Consider the following 27,953-nt stretch of genomic DNA (forward strand, 5'->3'; position numbering starts at 1 on the left):
GTCCTGAAGGAAGCCGTAGTTTGTGGTGAGGGTGGGGGTGGCTTGTGTTTGGCTTTTGCAACCCGGATGTTCTTCTGTGGGAAGGCAAGAAGCCTGCGAAGTGTTTGGCCGGATGGAATTCCCGTTGCTGATGCGTGTGAAGAAGCGAGTGTGGGGTGAGCTGTGATGCGTGCCGCAGGCTGGTGTATTGGTCTAAAGGATGAGAGAGAGAGAGGGAGAGTGAAGGTGGGTGCACAGGTGTGCGTTGCGGTCGTCGTTGAGAGAGCGAGAGAGATGGAGAGATGGAGAGACAGAGAGAGAGAGTTGTGGCCACCCAACGCCAGGCACAGGACCATTACAAGCAATTAGAACTGTGGATCAGAATGACGTAATGTCTCCCCTTACAACCACCACCGCCCGCGCTGAGTGCCTAGGCGTCTCTGTCCGTTGCTGCTGCTGCTGCGCATCTCATGTCGAGCCTTTCACATCTCTCTTTTCTCACGACTCCCTTTTCAGCCATAAGCATACTCTTCCTGCATGGCGACATACATGTCCCCTCTCTCTTGATCGCTTGTATCCAATACCAGAGCAAACGCCAAACGCCCCCTGCCTGGTAGAGGACTCTAAACCTTGTTCCAGGAGCACGCTAGTGTCCATTGAATGGACAGTATCAACCATGCGACGACGAGGAACAACCGTGTCGACCAGCCAGCGGCCATGCTGCGGACCTACTGGTCGGACCATGGTCGGCCAAGCGGCCAGCTTCTCCAGCACTTCGGCGTCTCACAATGTTCCTAGCGTGGCCTCGATCATTTGCCGACCAGAGAGGCTGGGGGGTGTAGAGAACTCTGAGACTGCTGCGAAAGTGCACGCTTTCCGTAACCAAGTTCCAGTTCAGAAGGCGTGCCACATGCTGGAGACCAGGAGCCAATACTGGCTGTTACATGACCGACACGATTGAGCGGGCACGACAGGGATGCATTCCACACGACGCGACCACGCGACGCGATCTCAAGCTAAAACACACGCAAAAACCACACAACCAACACACCCTTTCCATTCGCCATCTGCAAACTGACTGCGCGGACCCTTGCGGACCTGCGGACGACGCTAATGAGAAGCCGCCGCCCTCTCCGTACCTAGGCCAGCCGCCAGAGTGGGGGTTGTCCCATACTCTCTCACACAGACGAGGAGTTGTCCAGGTGGGCAACGTCTGCCTTCTCGCCAACCGCGATCGGGGTAGTGCCGAGGTGGACGTTGTCCTGGATGAGATGGCGGCGGAACTTTGCGGAGGTGCGCGGGGTCGAGTCCAGGTAGAGCAGGTCGATTTGCTCGAGCGACAGCTGCTTGGTCTCGGGAATCATAAAGTAGGCGAACACAAAGGCGAGCAGGCAGAAACCGCCCCAGATCCAGAACACGTTGGTCTGCAGGCCGGCGTTGCCGGGGCCAGTGTTGACCATGTAAGGGGTGGCGTAACCAATGGCAAAGTTGAGCAGCCAGTTGGAGGCGGTTGAGAGGGCCATGGACTTTGTGCGCAGGTTGTAGGGCGGGATCTCGGACGTGACAATCCAGGAGAAGGGGCCAAAAGTGGCGGCAAAGTGGGCGATGAAGATGCAGACGAAAGCCACAAGGACCGACTGACTAGTCTTGTCGGAGATGGGCGTGGCGACACCGACAGCCGCCACAATGAACTGGCAGACGGCCATGCCCGCGGCACCGTACATGACCATGGGGCGGCGGCCAATAAAGTCGGCGGAAAGCATACCAGGGCTGTCGATGGGTCAGCGGAGTCTGAGAGGTGCGGAAGTACGGTGCCGGAGGTCATGACACTTTGTTGGCAAACTGCCGTGTGGCAGCACGCCATGACCTCCGCCACCCCACTTCCATGTTTGTTTGTAGTCCACTTACACAGTCATAACCACGTTGACAACGTTCGTAATCACAGTGATCAAGAAGGGGTTGGCGATGCCAGAGTTGGAGAAGAAGCTGGTGCCGCTGAAAGGTGTCAGTTCATGGTCTCTCCAAATGTGCCACGTCCATTGCCCGTTGTCAGTGGACTCACTAGTAGAAGATGAAGTTGATACCCGAGAGCTGGGTGCAGGCCTGCAGGATCATTCCCGTAAGAATGCGCTGGCGAGCCTTGTTCTCGCCGTTCCTGAAGCAGTCGATCCACGATCCACCACCGAGGGCGCGCTCCTTCTGTAGTGTGGCGTAAATCTCGTCGTATTCGTCCAAAACGGCTCTGCTGTCGGTCGACTGGCCGATGACCTTGCTCAGAGACGCCTTGGCCTCCTCGTGGCGGTCGCGCATAAGCAGCCAGCGGGGCGACTCGGGAAGGACGAACATGCCGACAGCGATGATGGTGCCCCAGATGAACTGGACGGCGATGGGGATCTGGTAGGCGCTTGCGTCGGGGCGGCCCTTGGTGGCGTTGACGACGACGGCGGCAATGAGGAGGCCGACAGTGATGAAGAACTGGTAGCAGGACACGCAGAACCCACGGAGCTTGCGCGGGGCACACTCGGCCTGGTAAACGGGAACAAGAGTCGAAGTACCACCGACACCCAGACCGGCCAAGACACGGCCGGCGGCAAAGGCACCAAGGCTCTTGCCAGCGGTCTGGAGCGCAACACCGATGGCGAAGAGAACGAGGTAGATGAGGATACCGCGACGACGGCCCACAGCGTCACCGATCGTGGCGGCGAAGAGGGCGCCAAAGAATGTGCCGGCAGAGAGGATGGAGGTGATGATCGAGTCGGTCTGGGTGCTAAGCTTGTAGGTGCCGTCGCTTTGGAGGTCACCGTAGACCTGAAGGAACGCGGGCATCTCCTTGCATCCCGAAATGTAGCCTGTGTCGTAACCAAATCTGCATAGCTCGTTAGCGTCTGTGCCGGTGATGAAAATGTTGTGAGTTTCGCTACTCACAGGAAGCCTGCAAAGGAGGCGAACAAGCCGAGGATCACGCCGAGGGACAGCATTGCTGCGATATTGTCTTGAAGGGTTTGTCGGAGGTGGGGTTCCCTAGTAGATGGGGTTCTGTGGAGATATCAGTGGCCCCGCAACTCTTGTCCTTTATACACTCCAGAAAAGCACAGACAGCAACGTCGGCCCCAACAGGGTGTTGCTTGGCGTGCCCACGGGACCCCCAGACTTCTGCTGAACTGAGCGCTGCGATCTGTAGAGCTCGGAATGCGAGACTTATCGGCGTCGGCTATCGACCAGCTCGGTCAGGTGTTCGTCTGCCTGTGAGCAGAGGATAACGATGGAGCTGTCAGGAGGCAGTCACTCGAGATGACGACGGGGGCTGGAATCACCGGCTGAACGGCACCACCTCCACGGTGGGCAACCGTTCGGCTAAACTGCTAATCAGTGTTGTCAGTCCTTTCACAACCATGAAGGTCCGGCTGAACTGCCTCACATGCAAACTGTCTCGGCGCCGGTGACTGCGCACGTCGCAGGGAATCACTCTGTGAGGAGCCGCGGGCCGGTAACCAGAGCACGCGAGGCCGCCACTGAATAGCTACCTGCACCTGTTCCCTTCAGTTGCCTTGCTTTAGCCGATCTGGTGGAGGGGGGCCATCCTGGACAACACCGGAAGGCTGGGTCCTATTGGCCTCATCGTTTCATGGGTGCCGCACGAAGATGGCCGCACATGCCATATTTGGCCATTCGTATCAGTAAAAACCCCCAATTTTCTGCGAAAAAGAAGGAACCAGGCTGCGAGCTTGCAGCCATTTGTATCTCGTGAATTAGAGCAGCCCGAATGGGAGAGTGCCACCGGGAGTGCGGCCGAAGGAGTTTCATCGCCAACTTGGCTGTGGGTGCACGTTGAAACAACACGTCCAGAACTGCCTTTCTCAGAGTACTATTCACCCGGGTCTGAAGAGCCGGCGGCTTGGCTTGCACCCAACAGTTTGCTTGTTAACATGGAACCGAGTCCGTCAGCCTAGCAAACCGGCGGTGTTCTGCAGCGCTCCGAGCCAGATCGACACCGCCATCCAATGACAAGCGGGTCCATCCTTCACTCCTCATCTGACTAAAATCACGACGTTGATCCCTACTGCCGACCGTCCAGTATCCCGGGCACACATGAAGGCGCCTCCTTCGGGATGCGCGTGGCTGGTCATTCGCCACAGAACGGATGAGGTCACCGTATGATCGGGAAATGAACAAGACACGACTCCAAAGCCTTTGGGGCTATGTCTGAAACGCAGCTGTTGCATGGACCAGTCAGATATCGAGCTGCCACGTTCCGTACCCATTATGCTATGCCATGGCCCGAGACTATACATATACCATCACCTGGCGAAGGTGAGTGTGGGGTATTTTCGGGGATTTGATCTGGTTATTTGTCGGCGGCACCAGGTCAAAACCACCATCGTCAGTCAACCACAACGACATCCTTCCATATCTGCATACCGCGGAACCACTAAATGTAGATCCGCGTTTGGATACTGCATGGCCTCAACGAGGACGGCAGCTTTGGCCAAATTACGTGCAACCTCTTCGATGCCCAGAACTTTGGTACATAATATTGAGCTCCGCCCTCCTGCGGTGTATGAATCCCTGTGTGATCGCTTGATAGTTGAAGAGAATAGACGCGAGGTACAGATACTTGGAACTGATGACTCTGTGGCGCTGGCATGTGTCATCGTTGCCTTTGACAGCCGTCGTTGACCGTTATTCGGTTCATGAATGCGGCATGGCATGATCAGGAGTTCAGCCTTTCAGCAGACGTGTTCCGTTCCATCATTCCGCGCCATGACATGGCCAAGGCACACCACCCGCGTTCGGTACGTCTGAAGGCGGCTGATGGGATGCTTGGACCGAAGTCGTCACGTCGGCCCACATCCCGGCCCTATGAGTGGCAACACGTCAAGCAAAACACTTGTGTCCTGGTGGTGCGAGGTGACGAGGATGCTCTGCCTATCAAAATAATTTACATAACATTATCAATAAGCACGAGGCCGGGCCCGTGGATGGAATAAGACATGGGGTTCTTGGCTCGCCACCAAAGCGGTGGGGCGCCAAGCACTGACAAAAGGGTGGAGCAACACCCCTCATTGGACAAGGGGGGTCGTACCAGACTTGGGAGTGGGCGGGGTGAGGTGGACGTGGCTGTTGACGCTGCCCTGGATACTACCAAACGTCGCGTCGCCGCCAGCCTCGGCCCTCATGTCGGTTTCCCACTCGTCTTCGTCGTCGTTGTCCACCTTCTCGAGGTCCGAGACATGGGGGTTGAAGTTGTACTTGTTGCCATCGGTGCGGGTCTCGTACGTCTCGGTCTCCACGTCGACCTGAATGGCGTTAACGTTCTGGCCAGTGTATTGATTCTGTAGGCTGTCAGCGGTGTGGAGCTGACTGGTGAGTAGGACAACTGCTCACCGCAGTGGAGACGGCGACAGCAATCTTCTTCAAGTTCTGGCGCGAGTTGAGCGAGTACAGGAGACTCAGGCAGTAGAGCTTTGAGAGGACACCCTGGAAAGCGTTTCCGAGGAGCGAGGAGGGCGTAGCGACTGGAGTGAGGGTTAGGTTGTACCATGACTGGGTTGAGTCCAACTCACGGAACTCGGCAAACATGGCGACCGAAATGATGGTGGGCAGAAGCTGGGCTTCGACAGTCATGCGGACGAGGCGGAAGATGACCTTGTCGGTCTGGGCCCAGCCCGTACGCGACTGGAGGAGACCCCAAAGAATGGTTACAGTGAGGATCACGTTGGCTACCATGGACGATGCCAACCAGACGAGCATGGCTGAAAGTCGGTGAGCGATGCACGGCCCTACGATCGGAACAGAAGCTTACAAGGTCTGACCTGGGTCGCCTGCAGGAGGCTCTGGAGCCGCGTGGCCCAGATGATGGGGATTGAGAAGCCGGATCCAAGGGAGGCTGCAATCAGAAGAACAAGAGTCGACAGAAGATAATAGTTGCGTCCCATGAGACGGAACGCTCTAAACGCAAAGAAGCACTGCGTGAGACAGGCAGTGATGGCGTCGAGGAAGGGGAACCATGACCTGGTAACTGTCAGACCACGTTTCTGAATGCAGAGTGTACGCACGAGTAGGTTGGATCAAAAAAGGGCGAGTAAAGACCAAAGTTGATGACGAAGAGATTCGAAACGAAGAACGTGTTGAAACCTGCACCGTACAGTCAGCGTCTGAGGGTGTGCGCCGTCCGTGGCCTGGAGTCTCACCGGAGATGAGGTACGCCATGAACGACACGGCGTACACGGTGCCCTTGGTCCACCAGGTGTCCTTCTCGTACTCCAAGTAGCGGGTCAACATCAAGGTGTAGACTCCACTGCGCAGTGTCAGTTTCAGTGTCGGCGCACGGGATCACGGGCTACCGACCCGTGCGGCGGCGTAAGGACCAGACCCATTCAGTACCCACCAGAAGAAGACGTCGATAGGAAGCTGGGAGAAGAGGCAGCGCATCGAAAAGAGCTGGGTAGATAGGTCAATGAGACAGGTGAGTCAGAAGGGTCCATAACGTACCTTGATGGGAGCAAAGAGAGCGGCATTCTCAACCTCCGACAGAGGGTACGTGAGGGGGTAGGTGATGTTGGGCACGGCGGAAGCGGCGGTACCACCAGCACTAGCTGTGGAGTTCCCAGCGGCGGCGGCCTGGCGAACGATGAGTTCAAGAGCAACCGCGATCATCTTGAGCGTGGGTCGGGGTGAAGGGAATGAGAGTTGAGATGGACAGAAAGTAACACGAAGAGTGGCGTGGGTTGCGATGAAGAAAAGCGAGGCAGGGGGGGGCTCGACATGGTTGTGCTCGTTGCAAAGTGTGAAGCACGCGGTAGGTGCGTGCACTCGTCGTGCTTTGCGTATCTGTCGCGTCGTGACCAGGGGGGTGATCGGCGACCCCCGCTTCAAGGATGCTTCTGATATGCCCCAGATCCGTGTACATGGTCTAAGCGAGTCGAGTCACATACGCCCCGTCACAGCGCTCAGACATGCACACATATGGCACAGCATGGTATCAAGGGAATACCTGTATGCATAGGATTAGGCAACGATAGCGACAGAGGAACACTGAATCTCTGGGAATGGACAGTGTGAAGGTGACGATTGCTGTGTGGGTGCCAGACCCAACAGGGCACCGTTGGGGCGCGCGCGACATTCAAGAGCCGTGCCGTCTCCCGAACATGACCGAACGCACCGCGGCAGTGGAGGAATCAGACGGGTTCCTCGGTGACAACAAAAGCAAGGGCGGCGGCGTGGGGAGGAGTGACGGCAGACTTGGCGGGATCGATGAGCGCCGCCTGGCTGCTGCTGACGCTTCCCTTGACGCTGTCAACCACCTCGCTATCAGCCACCTCGGTCTTCGAATCCGCATCAGACTTGGACAACGTGATGTCTTTGGTGTCGTCCATGTGCTCCTCCAGGTCGGAGTGGCCACGAGTAAGACTGTTGTGCTTGGGGACATCGGCAGCACGCATTTCGTACGTCTCCGTCTCCACACTGACTTGAATGGCGTTGGTGGCGTGGCGCGAGCTGAATGCAGCCTGTTGGGACTGTTAGGACACACATGCACACACACACACGTAAACGATGCAAAGGAGAGGCTCACTTTGGATGTGTCCACAGTGATGACCGAGGCTTCATTCTTGAAGGTCGTGCGCGAGTTGAGGGCGTACAGCAGACCAACAGAGTAAAGCTTGCTCAAGACTCCCTGGAACGGGTACATGATCAGGGACGTCGTCATGGTCACTGGTAAATCTGTCAGTGATACTCGTGTGGGAAAATTGAACTCATGAGAACCCACTGAAAACGATCAACATTGTGATAGCAATAACCGTCGGCGGAAGCTGTGCCTCCACCGTCATACGAATGAGGCGGAAAAGGAGCTAAAATCGTCAGTAAATCGGCGAATAAAAAATGTCACCACAAGTGGTACCCACCCGGTCTGTCTGGCGCCAACCCGTGCGAGACTTGAACAGACCATACGCAATCGCGCCCGTGATAATGATATCAGCGACCATGGTGGTGGAGAGCCAGCTGGGACGTGAGCACTACTAGTCAATTTGCTACGTACATCAGAATGGCTGTGGGAGTCAGCTTAGAAACAAGAGTTCTGCGACTTACATGGCCGAACTGCGCCGGCTTGGAGCAGGTTACCATACCTGGTGGCCATGATAATGGCCTGCGAGAACGCCGCTCCAACCGATGCGAGGATGAGAGCCTCGAGTTTAGCTGGCGTTTCACCTCACCCGAGCTCACCATGAGGATCACCAAGATGAACCAATTGCGATTGGTCACGCGCCAAGCCCTGTGCGCGAAGAAGGTCTGGGTGATACCAGACGTGAACGCGTCCAGGAAGGGAATCCAAGGCTCGTAGTGTGGGCTGACGAACTGAGCGTAGAGGCCAAAATTCTCGACAAACTGGGACAACATGTTAGACGGATTGCGATGTGAGATGACCGCCCAAACATACCAGCCAGGACGTGTAGAAGATGTTGTAGGCTGGACCGTCAGCGGACGATAGGTAGGAAGTACTCACCAGTGAACGCGTAGGCAAGGATAGCGGAGGCTACTACCACACCCTTGATCCACCAGCCGTCCTTGCTGTGGAACTCGAAATAGCGGATGAGCATGATGGTAAAGACGCCGCTGTTGGTGGATGGGGATGAGCACGGGCCATACGGGCAAGGGCAGCAGCCGGCCACTACTCCAACACATACCAGAAAAAGACGTCAATGGGGAGCGGAGCAAAGAGGCAGTTGAGGCTGTAGGCCTGGAATTGGTTAGTGCACTGTGGGAGGCAGAATGGTTGGATGGCGCGCGCACCTTGTTTGGTTTGAAGAGGGCCTCAGCCTGGGCCTCGGACAGTGGGCCCTTGGGGATTTTGAAGCCTCCAGCCCTGGAGATGAAGAGGTGGACGTAGGACAGCATGTTCGGGGGGTAGGGTCGTGTGGGTGACCTGGTGGAAGAAAGAGTACAATGGGAGAAAGATGAAGTGCGATGATAATATGTATGTGACAGAGCAAACGATAGAAGGGACGGGGACGAGCGATGGAGGGATACAAAGACGGCCGTGTGCATGGACGCGTAGGTTCGTGTGCGTGAAGCAGTTGGCAGCAGGTACGTGCAACTCTGTGACATCCCATACGCCCCGGTCGCCTTGCCCACCGGGGGCAGGCTGACGGGCGTGACAGACTGTGCGTTGCTGTGCTTGGCAACACACACAGCCGCAACAAGGAGTGAGCGATAGCTGCCTGGCTTCCAACCTTCTGTGAAACGTTTCTCCAAGCCGGGCGCTGAGGGCGTGTTGTGTGGAATTCGTCATTGGAACGGCTGGTACTGATAGAGATCTGGCCAGACACCTTGGCACACCTTGGCAGGTTGACCTGCATACCTTCTACTGCCCTTGTCCCCATGTGTTCCTTGTGTAGCTGATGAGCTGATCGTCGAGAAGGTCACGAAAGGGGTGTTCCACGAGACAGCTTGTGTCCTTGGGGCCGGACGATTGGGCCAGGCGGTACCTGCCGCCTCACGAACGGTATCCCGTGCCGGGATTCGTCGCCTGGTACATACTCATGTACGATACTCACCACCAACTTCCCGCTGATGTGGCGCTGGTACACATCATAACAACATAGCCCGGCACTTGTATCCTCGAGTGTACGCTTCATGTCCGCCAACGTTAGGCATAACAGAATATCACATCCTCTAACTTGCCCTGCGCCTCCTGTGCTGCTCTCACTTTCTGCAGGACCAGACCTTTGACTAGTTGCAGGCAATATCGCTCATGGATGAGCTGACGACGGAGACCGCCATGCAGCGCTTTTTACCATCAGATTCAGCCAAAACTTCAGTTCAATCGCCCAGAAGGGCGTTTGGCCTTGGCTCTAGATTGGGCACCGCGAGATGGCTTCTGAACTCGTATCGGCGCATCCCTCAACAGGAGCCGCGCGTCGCCCCGTGGCGGCGGTATCCATTGTGTCCACCCGTCCTACAACTGTACTTTCCAGCCAACCTCACAACGGCAAGCTAGACGATGAGACCTCGCCACAGCAACCCTCTGCCGTCCAATGTAAAGAGGAGACTCGTAGCACTCTCCAGACGCTGCAAGCGGATGCGTAGTAGGTTGGAAAGGTCGATAGAAGATAGAGTAACGAGAACAAGTCTGCATAGCACGCATATGGACGGCACTAGTCTAATAGACGCTTGACTCAATAGAAACGTCCAAATAGTCCCTTTCCTAATGTTAACATCTGTTGAATTGAATACACCTCAGTGGTATCGATTACCCTTTTATATAGCGGTCATCCAAATCCTGACAACATCCAACCATGTCGCGTCTGCCAGAGAGGTTACTGCGGATTTTAAGGGGTTTCATTCCCTGCGACTGGGCCCCACTATAACCAGGTTTCGATTCGTGCCGCGCAACCGTGGGTTTGGCAGTTTCAGAGATGGGACAGCCGGCCAGTACCAGGGATGTAAAAGGTCGTCTAGCTACGGCACACCCTGGGCCCACTCGCGAGTCAACCAAGCAGTTCATCGACGAGCCAAGGAGCCTGCAAGGAATGGTATACAAAAAAAAAAAAAAACAGTTTTTTGATCCCCCCCGCCGCCCCACAAGCGGCTGGAGCTAAAGTCGTGTCCACCACCTCTGTTAACCCTCCGATGCGAATGAATGCGGAACTGACACGTCTAGTGATCCAGTGATCCAGTGACGTTTTATGTTTGACATTTTTCGAGGCGAACGACATTCTCAGCAGGCTATGCCCTCCATCTTGCGGTAGCAGTAATGAGCATATGTGTCAGTCGATTACCGTGTTTGCGCATGGCCGGGTGCTGAGACTTATGATATGGGTCGTCAGGCTAGGTCGATCCTTGGTCACCATGCACAGTTGCCACCCCAGTCCCACTGGTGCAAGATGACTGCGCACCTAAGGGACGACTTTTGCAAAAGTTTTCCCCGCGGCCGCGCCAAGTAACCCGCCGCAGTAGGCGCAGCAGCGAAGACATGGACTAGAGTCGAGCCCTCAGTGGGCCGCATGGATCGGCTAATTCTGCGCAGCTGTTTTATCAGATTAAGTGTGGACCCGCGGCGCCATCTTGAACGATTATGGCGGTGACGCGGTGGCAGAGGTGGCCGTCCCTGGACTGTGCATCATCGCTTGGTCGGCCGACTCAAAGAGCTCGGTGACAGTGCGCATGGGTGGCGCAGCTTTCCCCCAGTCCTACATAAACCCCACGCAAAAAGAAAGGAACCCCACTCATCACACTCACACCAACCATGAAGACCCCCATCGTCGCCGCCCTCCTCACCGGCCTCGCGGTCGCTGGCGTCGCTACCGCCATGCCCGCAGCCCCCGTCTCTGCGCCAGAGTACTCCAACCGCATCATCTTTATCCGTCACGCCGAGAAGGGCTTTACCGCCGTCCAGCCCGACTCCGGAGAGTCCTGGGGTCCTCCCCACGGCGACGAGCCGCCCAAGGACGGCCCGCGCCCACCGCGTCGGGGTGGCTGGCCGTTCCCCGGTGGGCCCGGCGGTGGTGGTAGGCGCGGCCCACCCAACGGCCTCAGCGTGAAGGGCAAGGAGCGCGCGCAGTATCTTCGCACGGTATGTACCACCACAGGTGGACCATGGCTGACAGATAGCTCTTCGGCGAGGACTCGGACTACGACTTTGGGCTCATCTTCGCGACCCCGCGCGACCCCGAGAACAAGGCTGACGAGCGCACGTACGCGACCGTCGCACCGCTTGCGGAGGACCTGGGCCTGGAGATTGAGATTGGCTGGTGAGTGGACAATGTTGATGCGGTGGAGTGGTACTGATAACCGCAGCGCCGACTCGCCTTCCTGTGTCTCCCAAAAAGTGTCCGAGTTTGTCGAGACTTCCGACGCCGACATCCTCATCTCCTGGGTAAGCGCATGTCTCCCTGAGAATATGCTGACATGATGTAGAAGCACCGCGACCTGAATGTCATCGCGACCACACTCGGCGCGCCCAACGCCAAGATTCACTACCCGGACGAGAGGTGAGTGGCGGCCGACGACGAGTTTAGTGGTGACTAACTTTTCCAGGAACGATGTCATCTGGATCATGCAGGGCGGCAGGATTGTCGAGAAGCGCTCGATGCACATGCCTGGTCTGGACGACGGACGCGTCGACGAGGGCGACCCCGACCTCGTAGTCGAGGATGAGACCACGTCCCAGGGGCTCTTTGGGTTCCTGTACAGTGCGTGGTCGTCGCTCATCTTCTAAAAGGCAACGCCTTTTCGTACCTGCAGGCCCAATGCGTCCCCCCAAGTGCCAACGAAAAGCTCCATACGCCTACAACAGGGCACCTACAACACTCATGAATGACACATTTTGGGTGGAACCGGGTAGGCAACTGTGCCCAGGGTCCCTTTGAGAGTGCGCTCGAGCTGCCACAAACGACCAAGTGCGTCTCCACCGTGTGCCCACGACACACAAAGTCGAGCAGACGTAGTATGTAGTTTGGTTATGCATATACTATCATTGCAAGGTACGACTTGCAATCCCCGACACGGACACGTCTACGAAGCCGGGCAGCTACTGGATAGACTATATAGTACAAGAATTTGGCCCCGGCCCACGTCGCCTCAAGCGTCCTCCTCCATGGTGAGATCTGGGCAGGTGAGTCAGCCAACTAACAAGAAGAAGAGAAGGCCATATCTCACCGATGAACTCCGGAAGGCGGAGCTCATTGTCGCTGCTGTTGTCATCGTCACAGTCATCGTCGACCATGGACACATCTGGAGGGTTAGCCAACTAACAAGAACAAGTGGAGAACGCCAATATCTCACCGATGACGTCCATGGCACGACGGCGCGGCGGGCGGTCGCTGGTGCCCGCGTCGTCGTCGTCAAGCATGGTCGCGTCTGGATGGTTAGCCGATTGAAAAGAGCAAGAGAAGAAAGCCGATATCGCACCGATGACGTCCATGGCCGGACGGCGCGGCGGACGGTCGCTGGTGCCCGCGTCGTCGTCGTCGAGCATGGTTGCGTCTGGGTGGTTAGTCAACTGACAGGAACATAAGGAGAACACCAATATCTCACCGACGACGTCGCAGGGAGGGTGGTGGCGAGGGCGTGGATCTCGCTGCTGTCCTCAACGGCGATGTCTGGGCCAGCTCCCACAGCAGGCGCACACACAGTGGCAGCGGCGGCGGCGGTGGCGGCGGGCACGGTGGCAGCGGTCGCTAATATGAGTCAGGCTTCCAACGACGATGGACCATGTACACCTAATGAACACTCACTCTTGGCACGCTTCCGAGCAGGCTCTGAACTGTCGGCAGTGTCATTCACCGGGGAGCGCGCACGGCGTGGGTCCCCACCCCTATGAACGACGGGCTTGGAGGGGATGGTGTGACCCAACGTTGCCATCATCGCTGAGACTGGCGCACTTAGCAATGCACAAGGAAGTTGACCTACCAGCTGCTGGCCTCTCAGGGATCTGGAGCTCGTATGCGATGTCGTCGTTAGACTCATCGGCAGACTCCTCGTCAGACTTGTCGTCGTCGGAGACATAGCCTTGCTTGCCTGGAAAATGAACAGTTGACAATCTAGATGGAACTTACCCTTTGGGGCACCCTGTCCCGTCGCTCTGAGACCCAGAAGAAGGGGTCATTGTGTTGGTGTGTGGCGGTATCAAATACACCCTAATAACTAGTATTTAAATTGTAATTTCCGTAGCTATATCTTCACTCCGCATTATTCTTCATTCCGACACGCCCGTCTCATCATTGACAATGTTAGCCCAAGCACTCTGGACGGAAGTGATTGGTTCAGCCCCCGACCTCCCTCCTAAACCTCGATCCGGCTGACTCGCCACCCAACGAGCAAGACACTCGATCCAATGGTCACTACCAGCCAGCAGCACGTTGGAGCGAACTATTGCGCGAAGTTCACCGTCCAATCAACATGCCGACCCGCGCTCCCATCAGCGGTACGGAGCACGCCAGTTCTTACGTTCCTGCTGGCGGTTAGTACCAACTGTCTTGGCCCTTTCCGTTCTCCGTCGCTGATCACCCACTGAGCAGGAAACGCCTACGTGCTCGACCACATTGTCGATATTGTGACGTTGACACCCTTTGGTCGCTCCGCCAGGTCTCTCTCGCAACCAGGACCAGTATCTCGACCCGCCTTGCCGTCAGAACACACACCCTCGTTGTCGACACCAACACCACATTTCCTTCGTGCCCAGCCTGTGCATCCGGTTGGATCCTGATGCGCACTTCCCGCATCGTCATCTCGGACCAAGGATCGGTCACCAAGCTCAACCAGGCCTTTCAGCTGCTCAAAGAGGTTGAAGGAGACAGCCAGGCGCACAAATACTTCAAGTTCACCCACCTGTACCTCAATCACGCATACAACGTCGCTTTCGCCAACATGCAGAGCAACCGGATCTCGTACACTCGCAAGGCTGAGGAGAGCTCGGCCTCGGCCCAAAACAAGTGCAACGCCAGGATGTGGTGCAGGAGGTGGGAGGGTGCTCAGAAGAGCCTCGGCGACCTCCTCGCCGTCATCTCCGGCGTGAACAGCCTATACATCCGTGTCTCGCCTGCGAACTACCTTCGCTCGAACGACGAGGCCGTGCGTTGGGAGCATGTGGAGCCCGTCGTCCGTATCCTCGTTGAAAATGCCAAGCCCACCAACCTTGTCTCCGTCGACGTCATTGGTTCGGCCCCCACCCACTGGGACGTTCCCACGCAGACGTGCTGGTTCCGCCCCCCCACGGGCCGCCAAGCAAGGTACGCCGCTCTGCCCCTCCCAATGGGAGAATGGACCTTTGCCAACGAGCCCGACACCGTCACCTCTTCCAAGTTCCGGTTCTTTGGCATCGTCCGTGGTACCACGTTCACCATTTTACGATGAAGAAGTCGAAGTCTACCACCCCTCGGACACTCTGTTCTTCGAAGATGGCACGTACGCCGAGAGTTACTCCTTCACTACCCACGACCCCACTGGTCTTCAGACCAAGGTGTTCAACATTGCCACCGGCTCGTTCTCGCAGTCAAGCCAATACTGGATCGAGTGAGACAGCACGCACGTCCTCGACCAGCTCCAAGCCCTCCACAGTACCCAGACCCCCAGGCACACGGACTCCTGTACTCTTTCTAGTTCAAATTTAGGATGAGTGAGCGCCGAATGTAATCAGTAACTGGTCATTCACATAATAACTTGTCACTTCAAACCACATCCACAGTGGCTCTGTCTTGACGTCCTGTTCTGTCAGATGCCGCCCCGCAGTGGCTTTACCAAGGGACCATTTTCCGTGCCGCGATCTCGCTTCCAGAGGCCCCGGCGCGACCCTTTGTACTGTGCAGTAGCGTTTCAACCAGAGCGTGTCACGTCGGATTCATGACATTGTTAACACGCACGGGAAGAAGTACATGGTTACGCGGGTAGACGCAAACGCCCGGTCAGACGAGGCAATGATTCACGGTGGTGCAATTCCCGAGTCAACTTCATCTACCATCCCCCGTTTCCAACGATCGATCCATCGACAATTTTGTTCAGCCTCGATCCGTCTCTTGTTCGGCTGAAAAGCGTCGGTTTTGGAAACAAGGAGGAGCCCAGGGTACCTCATTGCAGGTCACCACGTTCGCGCAGTTGGAACAGCGCCTTTGAAGAGATGGCGTCGTGAAGCGGCAAACGACCCGCACACAGGGGCGTTGTTGAACTGCACGTCCATCGACCGTTTCAACAGCAACGGGGCACCAACGACGACCCGGCACAAACCTTCAAGCGACCTCGAAGACGCATTGCCACTCTCAGCCCTGTTTAGACAGTACTGTGTCGTTGCAGCACGTGCCCTTGCGCCCGACGGGCGACGTGTCGCCCTCCGACGTCTCCTGCAGCCCGGCTGTTTCCATGTGAGCCCCGCCCCGCCCCGCCCTTGCCCAGACGTCGCCTGCCTGTGGTCCTTCTTCCCTCTCCCTTTTACTGGATCCTTTTCCAATCAGGATGCCCTGCTTCCCGTTCTCACAACTCAAGCACTCAGGTGGCCACCCGGCCGCCTGTGGTAACTGAGACCCCGTGCTGTTCAGAGTGGCCTTGAACCGCCACAACGGACCAGGGCCGGCTGCGCACGGTGATGCGACAGAAAGTCAAGCACGGTGTCATTGTAGTGCTTACATCGATACACTATACACATGGCAGAACTCCCTATACCTATGGGCTATGTACATTCTAACGGCGGTAGTGTCTCTGACTCCGTCCTGTATCTCATGACTTCTTGTCTCTCTCTCCTCTCTCTCTTCCTAATCGTCGTTGTTGAGGTCGTGGACCTCCTCGTCCGAGATTCAGTCAACCTCCACTCCAACGCCCCAGTTCGGCTCAATTGGGAGGACCATGATGGCCTCGTTCATGATTGCCTCGTACACCTCCACGTCTGGGAAGCGTGAAGGGAGAAGGTCTTCAGCCGAGGGGCGTGGGAGCACACCGCCAGAAGGAGGAGCGCCGTGGCGCACGGCGTACACGTCTCGGAGGTGACCGTGCAGCACAATTGCTGCACGAGCAAAGGCGACGACTGAATGAACCGCGGGCGAGTGTCCCAAGTATTCACGGGCCGCGGGCACGCGCTTCCTGACCTCGGTGTCGAGGTTGGGGTTGTTGGTCAGACCAGCGATCAACTTTTCCGCATCGTCAAGGAAGGAAAGGGCAGCCGACGGGAGAAACTCGGCGTCGATGCACCACACCTCACGGGGGTGCATCGACATGAGACCAAAAATGGCCAGCAAACACTCGTCGCGGTACAGCTCACTGGAGGCCACCGACAGGCAAGTGGCCGCGAGTGTGATCATCATGTTGTTGGGGGCGGCGGCGGCGTCGTTCGCGTCCTCGTCTCCATCATCCAGCTCCTCGCCGTCCTCGCGGAGGTCGTTGTCGTCGTCCTCCTCCTCCTCGCCGTCGTTGATGGCGCCGTGGGCGGCCACGCGGTCAGCCGCGCCCGTGGGGTCGTGGCGGCGAGGGGCATCGACCGGGGTAGGACGGCCAGCGCCGTCGAGCATGCCGGCCATGCGGCAGAACGAGTCGAGGTGGATCTTCACGGCGAGGGCGACGTCCACTGGCGGCAGATCCATGGCCGGCTCGAAGTGCGAGCGGGACGGGGCACCGCGAACGACGGGTGGACGCCAAAGGTGCGCAAGTGTTGGGTTGTACACAAGCACGGCGTTGTTGTCTGCCGCCTTGGCCATGGCGGCGGCGGTGACGCGGTCCATCAGTGAGGACGGCGTACCGTGTTTCGACTGGAACGTCAGGCGGGGCTTATCACCCTGAGCCTGCGTCTGGACGGTAAGTGTTGGTTCAGTAGGAGTAAGCACAAAGGCACACTCACCCAGACCTCGTCCTTCACCATGGCGTCCTTGATAAAATCCGCAGCCGGCAGCGCGTTTGGCACCAGCTCGATACCGAACAGCGCGTGGCGCATGGGGTAGGCTCCCGCGTCGATGAGCTCGGTGAGCCGCGGGCCGACGTTGGGAAGAGCACTCAAGTACTCAACCGCGAAGCGTTCGTTGGCCCGGGGCTTGTGGATGGACCCCACGGGGATGGTCCAACCCATCGCCGTGAGGCGCTCTCGAAGGCGCGCCGGAGAGAAACGAGCACTGTCTGTTAGCATGAGAGCCACGTCTAAATAAGCTTACATGAATGAGTCCGGGCGCATCTTCGCCGCGTCGGTGGCCGAGGCGTGGATGCCAACAAGGAGCTTCTTGACCTCCTCGCCCCAGAGGTCGATCGCCAGAGGCCAGTTGGCAATGATCTCTCCTTGCTTGAAGCGGTTGTAGCCGCCATAACCAAGCTCGACGAAGAGGACCTTTGGCGTGTTGAGCATCAGCTGTTCAAACTCGTCACGGTCCTGCTCAATTTTGGCGACCAAGGCGTCGTCGCCTTTGTCGCGCGCTTGTTCAAGTTTGCCGTCTGCAAAGGTTTTTGTCACCAGCAGGTGGTGCGAGGAGGCGGGGCAAAGGGCGACCCAGGCAGCGCGGTGGGTGGCAAGACCGTCTGGTTTGGCGGTACTCACGTTTGCATTCAGTGACGTCGGACGGTTCTTGTCCGCCTCCGTCGCAGTGCGGAAGACCTCGGTGAGCTCGTCCTTGGCGTCCTGTCCCCACAGGTTCAACGCCAGAGGCCAATTCGCCACAATCTCGCCAGCAGGGAATTTGTTATATCCACCCTGGCCGAGCTGGACAAAGAGGCACATACCGACATTGAGCATGAGGGTGTCAAATTCAGCGCGCAGGTCCTCGAGCTGCTGAAGCAGCTGGTAGTCGTTTGCCTTGCGCGCCTTCTCCAGCTGGCCGTCGGCAAACGTCTTGGTGTCGAACAGGTGGTGCGAGGATGGCGGGCACAGGGCGACCCAGGCAGCGCGGTGTGTGGCAAGACCGTCGGGTTCGGCCGTGATCGTGTTGGTACCCACCTGGCCACTGTAAGTGACCAGTGGGCAAAAGGGGAGCGTGTTCATGTTTGCTAGAATACAGTCAGCAAACAGCAGGACAGAGGGAAAGGCACTGAAGGAATGCGATTGAGACCACGCTGTCTACAGCGTTGGCTGCCGCCGAGCGCGAGAACAACGATTCGGGCAACAGCTGCCACAGTACGACCATACGACCAACACTGCAATCACAGACAATGGCTGGATGGAAAAGGTGTATGTAGTGGAGGGAAGGCGGTCCGTGTGCCACACACCCTCATTTCCAGTATTTAAGTTGTAATTTCCGTCCTTTATTTCTGAACTTCGGATTCTCCTCTTCATTCCGACAGGGTGGCAAAAGACCTCCACTCACGAAGAAATCGTCATGGAAGCCCCAGGGGATGGAGTTGGTGTAGTTGACGTAACGGCTGCTGTGGGGCTGTACGGAGGGGGGGAGAGGGGGAGGGGGGAGGGAGGGAGGGGGGGAGGGGGAGGGGCAGTGGAAGTAGTAGTCACAGTACATAGTACATAGCAGAAGCAGTGCATGGCTGTCAAGTTGACGACCAAGGTGCCGAGGGAGCGGGAGAGAGAAGGAGGAGGAAGGGGGGGTTGACAAAGGACGTGTGGATAGATGGGTGATGAAGTATGGTCAGGTTACAACATGCCACGGATGGGTTTATGCGACTTATAACTGCCTGGAGCCAGATAGGCTGACTGGACTGTTGACTGACGCCGCGCAGCTGCCGGCGATACAGCTGTGGCAGCCAGGCTTTGGGAAGTCCAGACGATTTACGACGCGACTGCCGCATAGCCGTATGGCTGCACAGCTTCAAAGTACATGGCTCTGGTCGGTACCGGCCCCTTAGCCGGTACGGACCGAAGATATGCGCCGACAAAAAATAAAACAAACCCCAAAATGAAAAACAATTGCCTCATTTCGATCCCCGACACACCACATCACCCAACAATGTGGAGGCAGAGAATACATTTCATGCACTGGGCGTGTTCCATAGCTTCGATATACAATTTCTAACACGTAGAGGGTAAAATGCCTTCTATGTATATCCTCACAGGCTTGCGACTCGCCTTCTTGCTTTGGTCGGTCTCCGTTTGACGGTCCTCATCTCCCTTTACGTAAGACCATCAAACGATGAAATATATACCTCGCGAAGCTCACCCGCCTTCTTCTTCGTCCCCTTCGTTCACATCCATGGCGACGTATTTTTCCCCGTAAACCGAGCTGTCAGAGTGTGGCAGATAACTATACATCTCACGGTCGTCTCTTCGGGGACGATTGCCATTAACTGCATTAACTGTATTTGTGGCACCAATCAACTCTACAGAAAGCGTTAGAGGGGGCAAGCGCCGACACCATTGACCTGGGCGCCCGGGACACCGACCCATCCCTGAGACTATCTCGATGGAACAGATATCGTTCACAATTGGGGTCGCTATCGTGAGTCTCCAACACAATGGTGTCGGCCCCCACTTTCCTGCTCATCCGTCCCCTCCCCCGCCCATGTACTGCTCTGCGTATTAGCGCTGACGGCCACGGTACTTATATACTCACTCCTCTTCTTTGGGCCCAGCTTTCCTTGGGTGGTTTGACTCTTCTCCTTTTCCTCTTCCACCTTGTCTGATGGTAAGCGCTGCGGCCAACAAACAGGGAGGACTCACCCAGCTCGTCCTCCTCCTCGTCCTCCCCTATGAAGTCGTCGTCGCCATACACGCCCGAATCGGTCGTGGGCGGGTTGTAGTACTCGTCGTGTGGGACGACTGTCGGTCAGTTTCCTTGTGCCACCAAGACTCACCGAGCGACGACAGCGACCGCTCCGAGTCGGAGTCGGTCGTCTGTGTACCGAGGGGGATCTCCACGTCCCCCTCCTCCTCCTCCCCCTGGTCATCGTTCTCGTCCTCCTCGCCCGTGGTTGTGTCCATTGACATGAGCTCAATGTCCGAGCTCGCACCAGGGGGGTCTTTTGACTGAGCAACCGCTGTGTGCTTCCGAGTGCGATACGCAGTTACTCACAGGATGGGGGTGGCGACGACGGGGGTGGGGACGACGCTGGCGGGGTTCCGTATTGCGCGGAAGTGGAACCTTGGCTCATGCTTATCTAACACTGTCAGCGCAGGTTGTATGTGAGATATGGAGGGGTTTTACTTACTCGACGACAGCTGTGTCAACTCGGGCTCACAGCCGTTTTCGTCTTCGTCTTCAGCACTGGTCGACTGCTGGCTCATTGTGGCCTTACGTCAACCCAGATTGCTTGTGGTGAATATTCAAACCATGCCACTCGATCAGACGCGAACAAGATTCGGACCCCAAACTCTCACTGCGCACCGCCAGATGGGTAGATCCAGGGAGATGTGCCGAGGTGGAGCGAGGATGCGGGAGGGTAGGGAGAAATGGTAACCAGCTGGTGGCAGGTCACCACAGGGTGTGATTCGATTTCGCCACCAACATGGGAGCACGACTTGGGCTATCACTATGTCTCAACTCACTTGGTCTTGGATGTTGCGTGCTGGATGTTGTAGAGGGATATGAAGGAGGTGGTGCGTGCGATGTAGGTGGCGCATGAGGTGGGAAGAAATAGGGAACAAGCATCACCGGCTTTAATGCCCAACTACAGACTTCGTCACCACGGCAATCGCGAAGTGATTTCGGATTCGTCATATTGACACCGCCAACAACGTCAAACCCATGACCCCTTAACACACACGGGGCACACGGTTAAGCGAACCCTCGTCGGTCAGACGAGGCAACAATGTGTAGTGATGCAATTGCTAACGTCATCCTACAGCGCCTCATTATGATTCCAACGATGGCGGTTTCTCTGTCACATGTTTGGCTGAAAGCGTCAGCGGGCTGGCTACTGTTTGGAAGGACGGGGAAGTATGAAGCCAGAGCTGCCAATGTTAGGATGCTGGTCATAGCTTACAGGACACAGGGCCCCTTTGAAGAGCTGGGGTCGTGGGACTGCAAACGGGCGACGCATGCGGGCTTTTTCGGGTGGCAGAAATTGCAACTGCACGAGGCACCGACGACGAGGAGGCTCACAGCTTCAAGGGGGGCCTCGAGGCCCTATTGCCACCCTTCGCATCCAGTTTAAGCAGTGATCGGTGCGGTGCAGTCGGTTCCTTCGAATCCGACGTGTCGCGTCATCTGCCGAGCTGCTGAGCCTCAAGAGGATTGCGCCCCCCCTGCGGCATTAAGCGAAGGGGAGGGAATCAGCTCGTAGTGGATCTCATGAAGGAATCGCGGAGCCAACCCTCAGTCCTCCCAGCGATGAGTGATCTGCAGTAGCTCATAGGAGTCTGCTCGCATGTTCAACAAAGCTACACAGACTGCTTCGGGGCACATCGCTGGGCGACGAGCGACTCTTGTGAGTGTTCAAGATGCCGCGATTTAGTAACCGTGTAATGTCTGACGCACTGAAATCTCACCCTGCCACCGTACTTACAACCAAGATTGTTAGGGATTATAACAGCTTAGCAAACGGGAAATATTATATATTTGAGGCTGATTACAAATCTCAACAAAGGAGCCGGACGACAATGAACGGCCTCTCCCATTGGCTTATAGCTTATGGGCTGCACTGGCTGCTGCGGATACGTTAAGGCCATTCCTCCGTTTGGTCAGTCAATAGACTCCACACTCTCTCGACGACCCGTCTCGTTTAACGCGCCATATCCGTCCTCTCGGCCATTGGACACCACTACCCGCGCGTTTTGAGCTTCTTGATGGAATCTCTCGGCATGCCACTCACCCATTCCCGCCCATGGACAACAAGTGGCCTCTTGTTGAGCACTCCTGCTGGTCTGGGACCGGTGAGAGGGCAAGATGCAATCATTGTGATGATCTGAATGACGACGGGGGTTGGGGGCTGTCTCCTAAGCAGAGGGCCCGATTGGAACTGATATTCTCAGCCCCTCCCCGTACGGTTCCATGGTTGTGAGCGTCTGGAGTCGGTCATCGGCCCGCTGGCTGCTGATGGCCTGGGGAGGACGATGAGACAAGGAGGCGTTAGGAGGCGAACCTTGTTCGCGTGACACTGACCGCGCCGTCCGGTCCTGGGGAACAATGTGGACGGCTGTTGGACACGATAGTGGCGACCTCATACAAGATACCAAGGTCAGCCCATGATGTAAGCCACCGACGACAACCACCTCACTGATCACTGATCACTGATCACTGAACGTATCATTAACATTCCAGGTCGCGCACCTCCTCCTCCGGCGTCATGGACAAGAATTCACATCTCACAGTGCCGTTGCTACCACCCCATACCAACTCGTCGGACGGTGATCTGGCCGGCAAGGTGTCGCCATGCCCTAACATGCCACCGTGAGTCCTCGTGTGATGTCTTTCGCCTATGGCAGGAGCACCATCGCAATTTGGTTGCCGCAATGTGCGACCCAGATACAGGCTAGACACTGGTACACTGAACAGAGCTGTACATACATGTTCAAGCATCCCCGAGCGCGAAGGCATAGGTCATCCCAGTCTGCTCGTATGTTCAAGAGAGTCTGCTCTGGGGCAGGTCAAGCGCAGCAACCAATACCGCAGTGGTACCACTCATGACACCAAACGCGGATCTGTGGCCACCCGGATAGCCCCCGTCGTCGGTCACGACTCATCACTCGCGACCACTCGTAAACACGTCAACACGTCAACACGCGGCTGAAGCGCCGCTGTTTCGCTTCCATCCATCCACTCTCCCCCTCTTTCTCTATCAATCACATGTGAGTCAACGGACGGCATAATCCCCCAAACGTTTGTCGTGCATTCGAAGGTGCGACTCGTTCATCTTGCCTCCACCAAACCCCGGCCGCCCGCCTTCCGTCCTGTGTACTTTGCAACAGATGCTGATAGAGATAGTAACAATGTCTGCTTCAACCGCCTGGCTCCCCCCTGGGCCACCACAGCGCGTCACCGTGGTGCCCCGCTACCCCCCGGTCGTCGGTATGAACCTCATGTTCGGTCTCCCTCGCAACCTAGAGGACGGCGGGGCCGAGTGGATGGCTCTGATCAATACGCCAGCCTTCACGTGCGACCTGGGCACTTTGTCCGACGCTGCGTACGACGCGGCCAGCATCCAGGGTAAGGACGACATCACCGGCAAGCGCCAGGCCGTCAACAGCCTCGTCGTGTCCCTCGGCCAGGTCCTGTGGGTCATTGGCTCGAGTGACATCACCGAGCCCAACTGGGCCGACCGTTGCTCGGTGAACGACCAGTTGGTACAGGAACTCTGGGAGAAGGCCACCGCCGAACGGGTCATCAAGCTGTTTGAGGCCATCGACGACGAAGGCGCGGAAGACTGGCTGTAAGTCACATCTTGTTTGCATTGCTGATAGCCAAGCCTGTCATCTCAAGGTGCCATGGACGTCGCGTCGCAAGCGGGACACCTATTCCCTGTTGGTCCCCGTCACGCCTCGACACAAGACCGCCTCTCGTTCGAGGCCTTTTGCGCGGTGCCGTATCTCAAGTGGCATCTCGACCAAATCGTCCACTCCGGTGCGGCGATGATCCGCAACGGCCTGGTTGATGAGGGCCAGACCTTGACCGTCAACTCGACTGCCGTGCGCGATTTCCTGGGTCGCCCAATGGTGAAGGCGGGATGCTGGGTACATATGTTTTCGCCGCGAGTCGAGCGCTCACACTCCAGACTCGAGAGGATCTTCGAGGCTCGGCGTCCAACCCAATGACTTACCAGGGTGGTGAGGACAAGAAACTGTTCTTGCCTCTCACCGTGACTCTGGTGACGGCGGCAGAGTCGGTGGCGGCTGCGCCCGGAAACCTCGTCCTGTCCGGCGACACCATCGGCTCCTTCTTCGATGTCAAGCCCATGGATCTCACTGCGACTGAAGGTGTCTCAAAGGGTAAGCTGGATCTGGAGTGTCATTTGCTCATTTTACAGACAAGCACGGCTTTGTCTCCGACAACGACGAGTCTGACGACGACATCACGTCTGCGCAGTGATGCAATATCGATCCAAGGTCTTGCGCCTCTTTGCCATGTAATGATAGCTTTGTTCTCCCTCCTATCTCTGTCGGATGGCGACAGCCGACAGGTTGGGGAGGCAACGGGGTTGCGTGACCAGGAATGTATGTACCCAGTCTGAACACGTATTTGATCACTTTGGGGACGGCATGACGCATTCCACAATCTTCGGGCACAATAGAGGCCCGTCCAAGAACTCGACAAAGAGTTGCTGCTGGCAGACGAGTCAATCGACTGCAGGCCGCCCTGTGAACAAGTTCTCACAGGAAGACTGAGGTGGCAAGCATGCTTGATGGCTGATTGTCTGTCAGGTGCCGGCCGCCGGTCCTATCCGCACGTCGGTTCTGCAGAACACAAAGGGCGAGGACGTCACAGTGCCCCAGATCTGAACAAAAGCTGGATTGGCGACAGTCATACAAGGGGCGAACGTCGTCGACGTGCCCGTCGGGTACCAGATGCCGAGGGGCCAGCACAGCCGAGCCCATTGCAGGATGGGGCAGGTGTCACTCCTGTGATGCGTTATCGGGGATTCATCAGTCCCACCCACTTTCACACAAGGCAGCCGATTGTCTGGTATGTGATGATGTGACGCAACTGTACAATCAGACCGCAGCGCGAATGCACTTTGCAGCGTGGATTCGCTCGCACTCTACCCGTGGAGGGGCTGAAGGAAGCTGCTTGCAGCGATAGTAGAAGAGCGTACCCACGTTCCACCCACGGCGAACACGAACGCACAGCACCTGCTGCATTGTGCACAGGCGATGCACACAGGTGCGACGTGCGGCCGTTACACCCACGTATCCAGGGTTTCACTCGAGGCGAACATGGTCTCGCCACTTATCGAGCACGGCCACTACCTCCGCCCGCACCCAACTCAGCTGCGTCACAAAAGGAATCTGCTAGCGGTGAACAGCGACTTTTGGCTCTGGAAGCGAAGGCAGTTGCAGGGATCACAGGCGCATGTATGTGTCATCGCCCATCTCCAGACCTCGATTCTTGCCGGCTATACATCGCCACTCGCCCCAGCGACACGGGGCGCAGCGTGTGCCCGCATCTGCACCACCGTCGGCTCCCACCCCTGCCGCCCCGAAGTGGCACGCCGCACAGCTGGACAATGAGAATGGTGTGCTTTTCGGCTTTCTCTCCTTTTTTCTCTGGTCTCCTCTCTCGCACTTCGCCCACCTGAAGACGTGTATATAACACAGCTCTCAGAGAGTGTCTGAATCGCCATCCTCTTCTGAAAGATATCTTGCCAGCCAGCGACCAACGGTCTAGGGCGTGAACGGCAACATCATATTCGAAGACACATACAACCACACACACATATTCCCTCTTCCTCTTCCTCTTCCTCCTCCTCCTCCCCCCTCCCAACATGTCCGGCCTACCACACATCCCTAGTCGCCGCCGTGGCCAAAACCTTGTAGACCAACTCTCTGTTCCGGTTGAGCCACACTTGGCCAAAAGCAGAGTGGCCCGAGTGTCCGCGCTCTACCGGAACAGAGAGTTGGTCTACAAGTGCATGCTCATCCTGAGCTGTGCACAGGAGGGTGTGAGCAATGTAAGTTGTCAGGTCAATGTTTGGTGGATATCGTACAGTACTGACGCGCCAACAGGGGGCTGGGCGCCAGATTCCAATCTCTGGTCCCCGCATCAACATCACCCAATGGAACGACACGGATGGGCGGTTCCAGCACCCCACCACGGGGCCCATCCTGCTCAACGTCGTCAATGACGCCGCCTACCTCGCGCAAAAGACAGAGGATGATCCTTCGATCACGGAAGACATCACCCTCCGTATTCGCGTGTGGGAGGTGGTGGCATACATTGGTCAGCACATGATCGATGCGGGCTTTTGGGTGAGTGTCATTCGCCAAACGGCGCACATTCTGACCGGAACAGGCCCCCAACCCCCACTACACGCGCAGGGTAACGGTCGCAGGCATCCCGACGTCTGTGCTCTACCACAAGCCGTCGGGAGCGACCGCCTCCATCGCGGAGGCCCTCACGCAGCGTGCCCTCGCCAAGGCCAACGACCGTTCCCAGGCGGTCCACCCGGTCATGGTGGAATTCTCCACTGGCCGCAGCGTAAGTGTCAAGTTGGCATGTCGAAACACGACCTGACACATTCCCAGTCTCACCCGCTCGGTCACACATATGGGCGTTTCGACCGCCACACCCACCAGACAAACCTGGCGGTCGAACAGGCCATTGTCATCAACCGGTCCGTACGGATCCACGATGGCAAGTTCTCGGCGCTCAATACCGAGATCCTCCTTCCCCCGCCGGACCCAGCGACCTTCCAGGCTTACCACCTCGGCGGTGGAGACTACCTCTCCCATGTTGTGAGTTTCTCAAGCACGCAACAGTGGATGGGTGCCGCATCGCTGACATATGTTTTCAGGCGAGCATCTCGCGTATGGGTCGTTACTTCGGTGCCCTGAGTACGGTGAGTTGTTGTCTCATGTTTGATACGCCCCACTGTTCAGAGTTGACTTGTCGACAGGGCATTGACCGCCATGTTCTCCGCCGCGTCCAGCCGTTCATCGACCGGGTCCACGCGCAGGTGCCCGACATGGACGCCCGCTTGGTCGCGGCCAGCCTCAAGGTCGGCAACCCCGCTGACATGGTCTCGAAGAGCCACCGCCAGTTTGGCACTTTCTCCCGGGAAAGGTACTCGCGGTTCTTCAGCGTCAAGGTTCCTTCCGACAGGATGGAACATCGGATCGCCCAGACTGCGGCGGAGATCAAGGTCGCATGGGACGAGGAAGAGGAGAAGAACGTAAGTTGACATTGCATTGTTGAATGCAACTGACTGGGTCAGCGCCAGTTTCGAGCGTCGGGCAAAACACTGGAGACCGCCTACGCCGAGAGCGACCAAGCGCTCTTGTCAAGCCCCGTCCCCATCAGCCAGCTCATCGACTCGGCAATGGACCAATTGCTCTCCGATGTGTCCCAAGAAGACCATGCGGTCCTGGCCGCCTACACTATGGCTCCCATTGAGGACCCATACTTCTCACACTTCCACTGACGGGGTGAGTCTCAGGAATCTGTCTGACTGCCATTGGCGCACTCGCTGACCGTCGACAGTGCCGCAACAACCCCATCGTCAAGGACGCGTGGAAGACCCTTCTGCCTGCCGACCGAAGTCCGACCACCGACCCGCGCTTCTTCCACCAGGCCCTCACCCTCCAGAATGGCCAATGCGGGACAGACGAGTGCAGGCGAGAACTGCGGCCAGACGCCACGCAGCTGCTCGTCAAGGGTGGGCCGAACACGAAACGATCCAAGTTCCTGTCCATCCAGCAGCTCCTCTCGCGCGGTACCTTGGACCTGGGTGACGGATGCCCGACCTTCGACTCGTTCATCTGCCTTTGGGCAATGGGCATCCGTCACCCAGGTCCAAGGTACCTCGGGCGGGGAGCTGCTGGATGGACAGGAACTTGGACCGTTCCGTTTTCAGTCGGGAGGTCACCACGGCGGTCTTCCGCTACATCCAGGTGATCCACACCACCGAGCGCAAGCTCCACCGCAAGACGCAGCACGGGAGATGCACACACGGGTCTCGGTGGCAGTGTTCTTCCC

At 57.2% G+C, this 27,953-nt stretch overlaps 11 protein-coding genes across 11 annotated transcripts; 5 read left to right on the forward strand and 6 right to left on the reverse strand.

The window, feature by feature from the left end:
• Positions 1-1,157: 1,157 nt before the first annotated feature.
• On the reverse strand, positions 1,158-2,957 carry EHS24_001377 (uncharacterized protein; the record flags this gene model as incomplete). The annotated part of the gene is made up of 4 exons (XM_028617175.1): positions 1,158-1,749; positions 1,888-1,974; positions 2,042-2,845; positions 2,905-2,957. 4 exons carry the CDS (start codon positions 2,955-2,957, stop codon positions 1,158-1,160), a joined length of 1,536 nt encoding a protein of 511 aa, XP_028474482.1.
• Positions 2,958-5,039: 2,082 nt separating this feature from the next.
• On the reverse strand, positions 5,040-6,636 carry EHS24_001378 (uncharacterized protein; the record flags this gene model as incomplete). The annotated part of the gene is made up of 8 exons (XM_028617176.1): positions 5,040-5,312; positions 5,365-5,495; positions 5,544-5,732; positions 5,783-5,991; positions 6,036-6,114; positions 6,171-6,277; positions 6,368-6,420; positions 6,472-6,636. The coding sequence occupies 8 exons, from the start codon at positions 6,634-6,636 to the stop codon at positions 5,040-5,042; spliced, it is 1,206 nt and encodes a 401-aa protein (XP_028474483.1).
• Positions 6,637-7,157: 521 nt separating this feature from the next.
• On the reverse strand, positions 7,158-8,874 carry EHS24_001379 (uncharacterized protein; the record flags this gene model as incomplete). Its single annotated transcript, XM_028617177.1, has 11 exons — positions 7,158-7,487; positions 7,553-7,692; positions 7,748-7,829; positions 7,884-7,980; positions 8,018-8,027; positions 8,068-8,164; positions 8,203-8,364; positions 8,417-8,445; positions 8,483-8,592; positions 8,664-8,716; positions 8,770-8,874. 11 exons carry the CDS (start codon positions 8,872-8,874, stop codon positions 7,158-7,160), a joined length of 1,215 nt encoding a protein of 404 aa, XP_028474484.1.
• Positions 8,875-11,224: 2,350 nt separating this feature from the next.
• On the forward strand, positions 11,225-12,196 carry EHS24_001380 (uncharacterized protein; the record flags this gene model as incomplete). The annotated part of the gene is made up of 5 exons (XM_028617178.1): positions 11,225-11,551; positions 11,590-11,729; positions 11,776-11,854; positions 11,896-11,969; positions 12,016-12,196. The coding sequence occupies 5 exons, from the start codon at positions 11,225-11,227 to the stop codon at positions 12,194-12,196; spliced, it is 801 nt and encodes a 266-aa protein (XP_028474485.1).
• Positions 12,197-12,558: 362 nt separating this feature from the next.
• Positions 12,559-13,669, reverse strand: EHS24_001381 (uncharacterized protein; the record flags this gene model as incomplete). Its single annotated transcript, XM_028617179.1, has 8 exons — positions 12,559-12,584; positions 12,637-12,711; positions 12,763-12,837; positions 12,889-12,979; positions 13,015-13,157; positions 13,215-13,352; positions 13,390-13,497; positions 13,663-13,669. 8 exons carry the CDS (start codon positions 13,667-13,669, stop codon positions 12,559-12,561), a joined length of 663 nt encoding a protein of 220 aa, XP_028474486.1.
• Positions 13,670-14,184: 515 nt separating this feature from the next.
• Positions 14,185-14,995, forward strand: EHS24_001382 (uncharacterized protein; the record flags this gene model as incomplete). The annotated part of the gene is made up of 2 exons (XM_028617180.1): positions 14,185-14,806; positions 14,844-14,995. The coding sequence occupies 2 exons, from the start codon at positions 14,185-14,187 to the stop codon at positions 14,993-14,995; spliced, it is 774 nt and encodes a 257-aa protein (XP_028474487.1).
• A 1,267-nt stretch (positions 14,996-16,262) lies between these two features.
• EHS24_001383 (uncharacterized protein) lies at positions 16,263-18,421 on the reverse strand (the record flags this gene model as incomplete). Its single annotated transcript, XM_028617181.1, has 3 exons — positions 16,263-17,246; positions 17,297-17,564; positions 17,604-18,421. 3 exons carry the CDS (start codon positions 18,419-18,421, stop codon positions 16,263-16,265), a joined length of 2,070 nt encoding a protein of 689 aa, XP_028474488.1.
• A 1,974-nt stretch (positions 18,422-20,395) lies between these two features.
• EHS24_001384 (uncharacterized protein) lies at positions 20,396-20,611 on the reverse strand (the record flags this gene model as incomplete). The annotated part of the gene is made up of 2 exons (XM_028617182.1): positions 20,396-20,484; positions 20,536-20,611. The coding sequence occupies 2 exons, from the start codon at positions 20,609-20,611 to the stop codon at positions 20,396-20,398; spliced, it is 165 nt and encodes a 54-aa protein (XP_028474489.1).
• Positions 20,612-23,254: 2,643 nt separating this feature from the next.
• On the forward strand, positions 23,255-23,698 carry EHS24_001385 (uncharacterized protein; the record flags this gene model as incomplete). The annotated part of the gene is made up of 1 exon (XM_028617183.1): positions 23,255-23,698. The coding sequence occupies one exon, from the start codon at positions 23,255-23,257 to the stop codon at positions 23,696-23,698; it is 444 nt and encodes a 147-aa protein (XP_028474490.1).
• Positions 23,699-23,749: 51 nt separating this feature from the next.
• Positions 23,750-24,350, forward strand: EHS24_001386 (uncharacterized protein; the record flags this gene model as incomplete). Its single annotated transcript, XM_028617184.1, has 3 exons — positions 23,750-23,977; positions 24,037-24,250; positions 24,289-24,350. 3 exons carry the CDS (start codon positions 23,750-23,752, stop codon positions 24,348-24,350), a joined length of 504 nt encoding a protein of 167 aa, XP_028474491.1.
• A 1,540-nt stretch (positions 24,351-25,890) lies between these two features.
• On the forward strand, positions 25,891-27,872 carry EHS24_001387 (uncharacterized protein; the record flags this gene model as incomplete). The annotated part of the gene is made up of 8 exons (XM_028617185.1): positions 25,891-25,929; positions 25,985-26,227; positions 26,271-26,456; positions 26,504-26,713; positions 26,773-26,817; positions 26,875-27,150; positions 27,193-27,318; positions 27,459-27,872. The coding sequence occupies 8 exons, from the start codon at positions 25,891-25,893 to the stop codon at positions 27,870-27,872; spliced, it is 1,539 nt and encodes a 512-aa protein (XP_028474492.1).
• Between the last annotated feature and the right edge of the window lie 81 nt (positions 27,873-27,953).

The sequence above is a fragment of the Apiotrichum porosum genome (genome assembly GCF_003942205.1).
Source record: "Apiotrichum porosum strain DSM 27194 chromosome Unknown scaffold_10, whole genome shotgun sequence".
In the NCBI taxonomy this organism is placed as follows: Eukaryota; Fungi; Basidiomycota; class Tremellomycetes; order Trichosporonales; family Trichosporonaceae; genus Apiotrichum; species Apiotrichum porosum.